The 10,073-nt window shown below is 56.0% G+C and overlaps 1 protein-coding gene across 1 annotated transcript; it reads right to left on the bottom strand.

Moving 5' to 3' along the window:
• Positions 1–2,141: 2,141 nt before the first annotated feature.
• BESB_013180 (importin-beta N-terminal domain-containing protein) lies at positions 2,142–10,073 on the bottom strand (the record flags this gene model as incomplete). The annotated part of the gene is made up of 12 exons (XM_029360048.1): positions 2,142–2,267; positions 2,561–2,656; positions 2,921–2,973; positions 3,400–3,658; positions 4,058–4,468; positions 4,964–5,320; positions 5,560–5,719; positions 6,245–6,680; positions 7,171–7,383; positions 7,955–8,059; positions 8,525–9,238; positions 9,830–10,073. 12 exons carry the CDS (start codon positions 10,071–10,073, stop codon positions 2,142–2,144), a joined length of 3,174 nt encoding a protein of 1,057 aa, XP_029216715.1.

Below are 10,073 nucleotides of genomic sequence, written 5' to 3'. Positions count from 1 at the left end.
TTCTTCAGCACTCATGAGCAGTTCTTCAACTGCAAGGTACCTGTACAAGTATTTCGAGGGTTTCCACTGACACACTTTGCTGCGCCAGGAAGCGATTTCACAGTTATGTGGAGACGCCCGTGCAGAGATCACACGGCAGGAGGAGAGAAGAGGAGCCAGGAGAGGCAGACCATAAGAAAAAACCCGCATGGAAAGCGTGCCAGCCTCACGGTTTGGTAGGCAAAACAAGAGGCTCACACAGCTGATAAAACGGAAAGGATAGATTGCAATATAGCGAGGCAGTCGGCCCACGCCACGAGAAAACTAAAGTTGGCTTGATACGGTGGTCAGAAAACCGGTCATCAATTTAACGGCAGAGGTAACTTTCTGATGGAAGCTTCTGCACACGAAGCCTTGGCACACACGAATGTGAGCCTGTAAAACGCCTTGCCCTGAACCGTCTTGCGCAATTCAGCTCAGTGAGCCGGGCGCAGCGGCGTGCCGCCTTATTGGCACACAGATCGCGTGAACCATTCGTATGTGGCTCATGTGAGACACATGCCTGCACAAAAGCACCAGAATGATTAAAGACAATTGGCATTGGCTCCCCTTTCCCTGATACGACAGACTGACTAACCAACGTGCAACACTTGAAAACAAGAACAGGTCCACGAGTGCTTGCACTCAGTGGTTCTCGAGAAACGACTTGAGCAATTGACCCAGACTTAGTGGAGGTTGCGTTAGAAAGCGCACGAGCATGATTAACAAACGAGCCAGCAGTTCAACGGAGGACGTGATTTGTGGCGAAAGCGTGACCCAAAGCGGTCGTGGGATCACGACCGCGAGCTTGTTTCCCGGCGTCCCGCGAAAACTGTTTTTTGGCTACAGCGGCAGATGAGTGGATACACGTGAAAGCTCGTCATGCGGATGGTCGATGGAATAAAAGAAATAGTAAATGCACTCTCAGCGCGAAACCTTTATCCATGATTTGCAGATGTGCATTGGCGGAGAGCCGGCACACTAGCAAAAAGCACCCCTGCGGTTTCGCTCATGTAGCGGGATTGGATGCTGCTAACATCTTCTGGAACCGGCAGCTGATAGTGTTCCGAGGATCCGAAAATGACTTCTCCACGCGTCGCTTTTCCTCGAGTTTCGGAGGTGTCGTATGAGCAAGGCTGTGCCCCCTGGTCTGCTTGTAGGCATGATGCTGCGCTTTAGAGTCGAAATAAGCTGACAGAATAGACGGTTGCACTACGTATGTCTAGGTTCGTCAAATGATGTAAGACACTATCACTGCTTACGAGGGTTTGCAGGGATCAAACCCTCAAACGCAGTGACAACGTCATATAGATAGCAGACTTTATTTTCTGAAGGCGAGCACTAGGTGACCGTCGCTCTCGCACCTTAGGTGCCTCACCTGAGGATGTCTGCCGCCTGTCACTTTTACCGCGTGAAACCGAATGTACAGCATGGCCTGTTGAGCGCCTGGAACGTCACCGTAGGATCGAGGGCATTGTTGCGGTGTGTCTAAAGAATCTATTTGAATGATATGTGGAAGTCTGCGACAAAAAGATCTCCTGGTGATCCACGCGCGGTTTGTAGCATTTGTTACGAGTAGTCGCCGCTAATGGCCGCACTATCAACGCAGCACGTGCAAAAAGATTGTGGGAGACTGCATCTTCGTATCAAACCAGAAGCGCGTCTGTATCTACCGGTATGGAGGTTTCTTTGTCGCTAACTCGCGTATGACCTCCGCAAATCTGAACTGCGCATTTCGGCTGAATAGAGATCCTGTCGCAACGGATAACCGTGGACGATAAGGCGCAAAGCGGGTTCTTCGCGCTATTTCGCGTTGTGTTTGTTTCCTCCTGAAACCTACACCGCCGTGTGCTACTTCAAGAATCATGGTACAGCATGGCGTGACGGCAACGACGCGCCGGCCTATTGTTCCCGGGGCAGAGAGAAGCACACGTTCCACTGCACTTGACTGTGGAGGTCTGCGCAGTGTCTGACAGCTCATATCACGGCTACAGGAGGCACGGAGCCACACAATTAAGGTCGCGAAGGAACTCCTCAGAAAGAGAGGTAATGCCATGTGACCAGACAATACCAGCAAGGAGAGCTGCTTTCCCTCTTCAGTCCGACCAGGACTGTGTGTCAAACTAAAGATGCACAAATGCCAGCAGCGGTCTTATGTTGGCGCCGCGGTGAGCGAGTTCTTCAATCTCCCCTCTCAAAGGCGCCAGACACCGCTGCACGCTTCCTTGGATATCGGTAACGTCCTCAACCTGAGCACAGCAGCAGATCGGTCGCCGCTAGACGTACGCGTTTCACACAGAGCGCCTTCACGATCTTCAGTTTCTCTGTGTTGAAGAGTCTTTCGCGTGGAGTCTCCCCCAAGAGCTCCACGCGAAAGACTCTTCACCGATATCGGGCCGCTATGTTTGGCACGACAAACAAATTCACAAGGAAACAAATTATGCAAGTAATTTTCAACATCAAGAAATGCAGGACGCAGAGGTCTGCACACCCTGCCCTTCCACAGTCTCGAGCCCCACCAACTCTACGGAAACAGACTTACCAAGTCCTTCGACTGAGAGACATCCGCAGCAGCCAGCCGGGCATAACTCACGTCGAACTCTGCCACGGTTCCTGCGCCTCCGATGCCAGGGCTATCCTGTAGAAAGGCATGGGAACATGAAATGAAAACATCTCGCCTTTTGCGCGATTATTCAATAGGTCGAGCTGTCTCGCTCCAGCGCCTTCAACTCGCGATATGCACGCGGCTCCGCCCGAGCCTCTGCGACGCCGGACGTGAGGGCAGGACCTCCGAGGTCATCACCTGTGTCTGGCGTATCTTCTGCTTAAAAATGCACGACGCCAGGGTTCTATCTTTCGCTTTTTGACTCCCCCCCAAGCGAAAGTTCCACCGTTTTCTTACATCTTCTTCCTCCAGGGCCACCTCCTTCGCCGTTGCCTGGGTGCGCTGCACGCCTGTGAATACACAGCAAATGGAAGACGGGGTTTTAAGCCTCATTGACGACTTTCGAACTCAGTGAAAGTGCGGGAGGGACAGAGCCCCGTGCACCACACTCGCAACGGCAGACGGGTCGCCCCTGTGAGCAGCGCGCCACCGTAGAACTGCATGCACCACGGTGCGCTTATAAATACCATCAGTCAAACTGAAAACAGCATCAAACCGAGAATAACACAGCTAATGCATGAAGTTTCCTTTCTTCACGTATGGCCTACACAACGTACGCGTGCCAATAAATATGCATCTACACATACACTTATACATATACATGTTCAAGAACAGGTTTTAAATTTGCATACGTGTGCGGAGAGTTAGATGGAAAAGACGGAGGGTACGCGATATCGCGATTGCCCGCCCCTCGGAGAAACGCAGCGAGAACTTACTTCGTTCCTCCTCTTCTTTCTTGGAAATGAGCAGCGCGAGCGCCTCGAGCGTCCCACCCAGCACCGGCTTGTTCGCAGTTACGGCGGGGCAAGTCGCCATGCGCGCGAGGCCAAGAATCAGGACTTTCTTCACGCGGAGAGGAGAAGCTGAGGAAGCGGCGACAGCCGGCAGGACGATGAACGAAAGGACCTGCTGCGACAGGCCCGACTGGATAGCCTCAAGCGCGTTGACCAGAGTCGAGGGATCTTCGCATTTGCACTACAGAAAAGAAAGGCGCACAAGGAGGAAACAAGTATCAGTCCCCGTTGTTGATCGATACAAGCACAGACGCTCTCAGACACAGGCCTCCACAGGCATTTACAGGTTTTTCCTCTTCAGAGAAGCATCGCCCGTTGCGCTTGTTCCCCTCCCACATCAATACACCGGCAGAACCGAAGCCAAGGCCAAACGGACACCGCCCGTCGCGGCAGCGCAGTCAAACAAAAAAGACCGGAAAGGAAGCTGATGCACATCCAAACGCGAAGCAGGGTGTCACGGAAACGCGCCCATGGGCAAAAGGTTTTTGAGGCGGACGCCAGAGACAGAGGCGTAACGTTTGTTTTGTTTCTCTCTCTCGCGTGATCTCGTTCTTTCGATCACTCAAGGTGCCGAACTCACCTGGAAGAGCATGAGGGAGAGGCAGACGTCTCGGCAGACGGAAGGCCTCTTGTTGAGCTCGTGGACGCGCTTAAGGAGAACGGTGAGAAGCATGTTGAAAAACTGCGCGTAGAACGCGAAAGGCAGCAACTTGAAGATGACGTTGAGCAAGTCGAACGAAGCAGTCATGAGTTTTTTGTGGTACAGGCAGTACTGGAACCTCTCCAGAAGCGTCTGCATGTTGTCCTTGATGAGATCCGTGAAGAGTGCGTGCCGCCGGCAATAGGAAGACAGCAGGCGAATGAGTGCCGGCACGTTGCCCTGCGAAGCTGCCCAGACACCTGGCTGAAGGAGATGTCGGTACAGCTCCACGTACAGCTGCGACGTCGCTGCATATCGTTCTTCCGCTGTCTCCAGAAGGAGCCCTAAGATCTGCGAAGTCAACACCACGTCGCCACCGGGACGGTGGTCACTCTCAGCTTCTCGTGGTACATACACATCCGCCATTACGCGGCCTTACTGCAGAGGGAGACACGACAAACAGCGAATTCGAACGCGAAGCCCAAACAGGAACGCGCAACCTGCGAACTGAGAAATTCTCAACGTCATGACACACTATCGCCGTTGAGTCGAGCGAAGGCTCGCGCTTCAGCCGACTTGAGAACACACGACTTTCCTGCTCTCCAGTGTCTGGCGGCCTGCAGGATTGCAGCCCGCGGAGCCAGCAGCACGTCTTCAGACTCCTTTCTGCACGTCGTCCGTCCTTCCTCTGGCATGCAGGCGACCCCGTCGTCGCCTGTGCGCCGGCTCCTGAACGCCGCGGCGACGTTCGACAGCCTGGCACCCCGCGCTTCCCCCGGTTTTCATCGCGAAAAACTCGCAAGCGCGCTGCGCAAACACGCGGCACGGACGCGCGCGACTGCGTACCTGGAAGCAGTAGGGAATGAAATCATGCAGAGTTTGCTGAATGAGAACGCTGAGGACGGGGACGACCTGCGCCTCCATCTGCGTGCGGTGCTCCGCGGAAGCGCTGAGGATCTTCACCAGAGTGGCGAGGGACTCGAAAAGGTAGTGCGAGAAGGACGGATTTGAGGGCTTTGCCGCCACCGTCTTGATGCACTCGAGAACCACAGACAGCGCAGGCATCGCGGCCCCTGTCGAGTCTTCCTTGAGGAAGATGAAAATTCTCAGCAGACACTTCATGATGAACTCGTTCTCGAACCGACCGTCCGTAGAAGCCCGCGCGCGCGTCGTCTCGAGCAGACGAAGAAGAATTTCAATTGCCTGGACACGCACAGCAGCCGCGCAGGAGAAATACATAAAAATAGATAAAAATAATATATACGTCTAAATATACATGCAAGTTGTTCAACTAAGAAGTTTTAAGATACAATTATCCTTGGATAGCGGGACCCAGACGACCAGGCGGAATGAATGCCTCGGCACACCGGCTCAACCGATGCGCGAGGCTCGCGAGCTCTCTGCAGCGCGACTCCACGTCCTTCATGCGGCTGGCTGCTTACCTGCTTCAGAAGGGGCGCCGCCGTCGCCTTGTCAATTTTCGGCTGGCCGTGCTGCTTCGTGCTCAGGAGGCGCTCCAGCGCGTACGCCGCGTAGGTATGCACCACAACTTGAGACGACGACAAATGTGACACCAGAAGAGGCAGCACGCCGTGAAGCAGCCTGTAGGACAACGCCCCGAAAAGCAGCGAGAAAATTCAGAAAGACGCGATGCACCAGGTCTGCGCCACTGCAAACACACCGACGCCCCCTCGGCGCAACAGCGTCACCGAAGAAGAGCGCCTTCGAAGGAGTCGCAGACAGACAGGCTCCGCTCAGAGCGAGCCGCCCCTTGCTCGCCCACAGAAAAGCCCATACAGACTGAGCGCGCAGGCCCAACCCTTCGCGGCGCGGGACTCGTGGCTTGACTGCCGACTGCGTGACGACGAAGTACCCAACCACCGCCATATATATATATATATATATATATATATATATATATATATATATATATATATATATATATATATATATATTAGGGTTTAGGGTTATATATATATATATATATATATATATATATATGTTGCCGGCAGCCGCTATCTCCGCCCGCAGGACGTCTGGGAACGAGTCTGCGTTACGAAAGACGTGAAAAGCATCTATCGTTATTTTCCCTGCCAGCGTCTCCGTGTGAAGGTCTCCGAGGCTTACTGGGCGTCAAACAGGTTTCTGAAGGCGGCGACAACTTTGATGGCGGCGACGCGAACGATCACGTGTCGGTTCACGTCGGGTTTCTTCAGCTCTCCGAGGAGCGAAGCCTTGAAGAAGTTCTCCACGTCGACGCGGGAGTTGACGGCCTGGACGCCGCGGAAGCGCGTGGTGCCGCGCACGCCAACGGCCATCACCAGAAACGTGCTGGCGTCGATGAGCCGCTCGCCGGGGACGGTTTCCCCGCCTCCGACGCTCGCCGCTTGGGCAGACAACACGTTGACGACTTGCAGAACCAAGTTCGTGACTGCCTCGTCGTGCAACTTCGAAAGACTCTTGACAAGCTCCAGCGCGGAGCTCCGCCGCGTCGCATGGTGCTCCCCGCCCTCCAGGTCGCGCCGAGTGAACTCCAGGGGCGCGTCTTCAATCAATTCGACGTCTGCACCACCCCGGGCAACACAGTGAGAACGACTGAGGCCCGCACGCGTCACGAAATGGGCTGCTCCGCGCCTGCCGTCCTTCGCGCTCAGAGAGCAACACTAATGCAGTCACGGGCAGGACAGCTTACACTTCGCTAGCGATGAAACACACCCCTTCGCCACTGTCTGAGGCGAAGGCGCCGACGCTTACGCGGGGCAGTTACCCCAGGCGGCACGCTTGAGGAAAACCAGACGCGAAGTGCCAGAAACGCCTACCAGTGCGGCACGACAGAGACAAAACACGAAAAGCAAACACAGGCGGCAGAGGCAAGACTTGGAATGGACGCGACGACCCAGAACTTACCGAGGAGACAGCTCCTCCAGGTGTACGTGTCTATGCCTATCTGTCTACCTCAATCTATCTCTCTCTATTTATACATATATGCAAATGCCCTAAGTCGATTCTTGTCATGAACCCGTTGCCGGTCTGAGCCTTGAGTTGTCTCTTACCGCCGTCACTTAATTGCACATTGGGGACGATGATTTTTTCGCAGATTTCCTTCAGCAGGTTGGCGTCTGCGAAGGGGTCTCCGGAGGTCCCCTCTGGCGCGCCCTCGGGCGGCTGCCACGCAGTTGAGGCCGCGCTGCTGAGGAAGTCCATCGCCGCGGCGGCGAGGAAGTCGTAGCGCTGTTTGGAGGAAATCTTCTGCATCTTCTCCCACACTGCAGACACCAAAGTCAGCACGCGCCAATCTCTTTTCCAGTTCAGAGAAAAAAAACTGCCTCAGAGCTTTGGATACGGCAATCGTCATTCCGTGATACAACTTCGCTCCCCCTGGGGACAGCTCCTGCGCGAAACCGGAGTGTGAAGAAAGGATTCGACAGCCTGGACTCCCGCATGTGTAGAAAAGCTATCCGGCTGAAGAGGTCGCCACGCACTTGCCTCGCCGCGTTACTCATATGCGCCATTCACCAACACACACGCGACTCGTGAAATAGACCCCAGGGTCGCAGTGCCCGCCGAGATCTCTGGGAGCCACTAACAGTGAGGCGATGCATGCAGCGGCCTGTCATTTGATGCCTCAGGAGAACTGTCCCCTGTGACCGGATCCGCGGCGAGACTTCAAGTCCCCCATCTACGCGAATCCTTTGGGGCACTCATCCCTCAGCGACATGCATGCAGTCTTTGCTCTTCTCCTCTTCCGACTTCTAATCCCTTCCTTGTACCCCTTTTATGTCTGAACTTGCATTAGGTGTCCCGCTTCGCTGTGGCCTGTCTCGCCCCGACTCTCACCTGCATGCGTGCATGGCGTGACGTAGGGCTGAAACTCTTCTTGGTATTTGTCAGCGTACAGCTTGAGATTTGCGCAGACTTGCGTCGCCACCTTCTCCAAGACGCCTGCAAAGGCGCACGCACTCGCAAAAACCCGATGTCCGCCGATCGAGATCTGCTTCGCCCTTCCCTCCCTCCGCCTCCTTTTGGAAGCCACAAGCCATGACAAATGCCCTTTTCGGCGGTTTTCTCCCTCCTTCGGAAAACAGAATCTCTCGACCACATACTTGCGTCCCGGGTGCGAGGAAGGCGCACTGCGCTCGACAGATCTCCGGCAAGAGAGAGGCGTCTCGCGTGACTCCGCGCCTGTTTTCGGCTGAAGTCCTCGCCGCCACCAGTCGTTCGCGCGGGTCTTCCCGTCTCTGTACCTCTCTTTCCATCTATATCTATATCTACCTATATATCTGTATCTATCTGTCCATCAGTCTAACTCGATCTATCTACCTATCTCTATATTTATATCTATATCTATCTGCATGTATATCTATCTACCTCGCTACATCTATCGATCTCTCTCTCTCTTTATCTCACCGGGGACACCGTCGTCGGAGTCCTGCGTGGGGTCGACCTGCTGCGGCGTGAGGTCGAGTCTGAGGAGGGCGACGAATCCGCCGATGAACTCGCGCATGTGGTCTTCGAAGAACTCAGGCAAGTCGACGGTGTTGAGGGAGAAGAAGACCTTGGCGGCGAGGAGAAGTACTTGGAGCAGCTCTGCGCAGTTCGTGACGGCTTTGCTGCCGTTCATCGCGCTCTTCCCCTGGTCGCCCGCGCCGCTCTCCGCCACAGCGACTTCCAGCAGCTTCAGCGCGGTGCCAAAGACATGGAGCAGCGGCTCCTGCGTGGGCGGCAGGATCTGTTGAAGTTCGAGAAGCACCTCGTCGGAGCGGAGCGCCGAGCGGTACTTCTTCAGGACTGCATGCAGGATCTCCAGCGCGGCGATCTGCTGCTGCAGCAACGCCTTCTGGTCCGCGGGCGGCGGACTCTGCTGCAGCGACGCCGCTGTGGGGACAAGGTGCTTCTGGCTCAGCTCAGGCAGCAGCGCCGGCCAGTCCAGCGGCAAGTCGGTCTCCGCGATCCGCGCCAGCGCATCCGCCAGCTGCATCTGAACACGCTTCGCCGTCGTCGGCGCGAGCAACAGACACAACAGATGCTCCTTGACCAGCGCGCGATTGGCCTCGCTGATGCCGCCCTGCTGCGGATCCACGTCCCACAGCCGACGAATGAAGTTCTTGAAGTAAATGGCCCCTGTGCACACATACACCCACGCACAAAAGCAGCCAGACACGCATCCGCCAGCGCCAGCAGTCTCGCTTCCCAGTCGCATGCGGCACACACGACCGGTTGAGCGGTCTATACGCGTCACTCTCTACACACAAGCCGACGCACACACACGCGCCACGTGAGATGCGAATGAAGGCTCGGGCGCGTGACGCAGGCGGCGACGAAAGGACCGTCATTTGCTACAGGCGACGCGCAGACGTGCTCACACCACTCTGCGTGGCGACTCAGCTGCGCAGCCACGCCCGCACAGCTGAGTTGGATAATTAAAGGCGCCCACGCGGATGCGCAGGCACCCCGAAACACGGAGAGTTACTCTCCCCGGCAGCATCCACGCAGAAGGCGGCTAAGGAGCGGCAGTGGCTTCCCTTGGGGCCGCTGCGCACGGCGAGACGCTGCTGTCCACTGCGGTTGTGAGACAGCATGTCGACGCACGCTTGTGGTTAGATATGTTTACTCTGAACCCTAAACGCTTTTACAACACCACATGCGCCCCGCCGAGACAGCGGGGTTGCGGCGCTCTCTCTATCCTCCCTCTGCAGCTCGGCGTGGGCTTACCGGCCTGCTTTGCGGCTGGGGAAACGTCCGCACCGACAAGAAGAAGAAGGAGGTCTTTGGCGAAGGACTCGCTCGCGCTGCGCATCTGCAGTTGCTCCTCGGCGCAGCGGATCGCCGCTGGATTGGCTGCTAGTGTCTCCTCCAAGAGGCTCGCGAGCGGCAGGTTCGCGGCCGCCAGGTGGGCGCCGTCCGCGACCCCCGCGCCGGGGGGACCACCAGGCATGCCTGAGGCTGCAGCGCTCAT

This window comes from Besnoitia besnoiti, chromosome IX (assembly GCF_002563875.1).
Source record: "Besnoitia besnoiti strain Bb-Ger1 chromosome IX, whole genome shotgun sequence".
Classification (NCBI taxonomy): Eukaryota; Apicomplexa; class Conoidasida; order Eucoccidiorida; family Sarcocystidae; genus Besnoitia; species Besnoitia besnoiti.
Note: the sequence above shows the minus strand (reverse complement) of the source record. Positions and strands in the feature narration are given on the sequence as shown.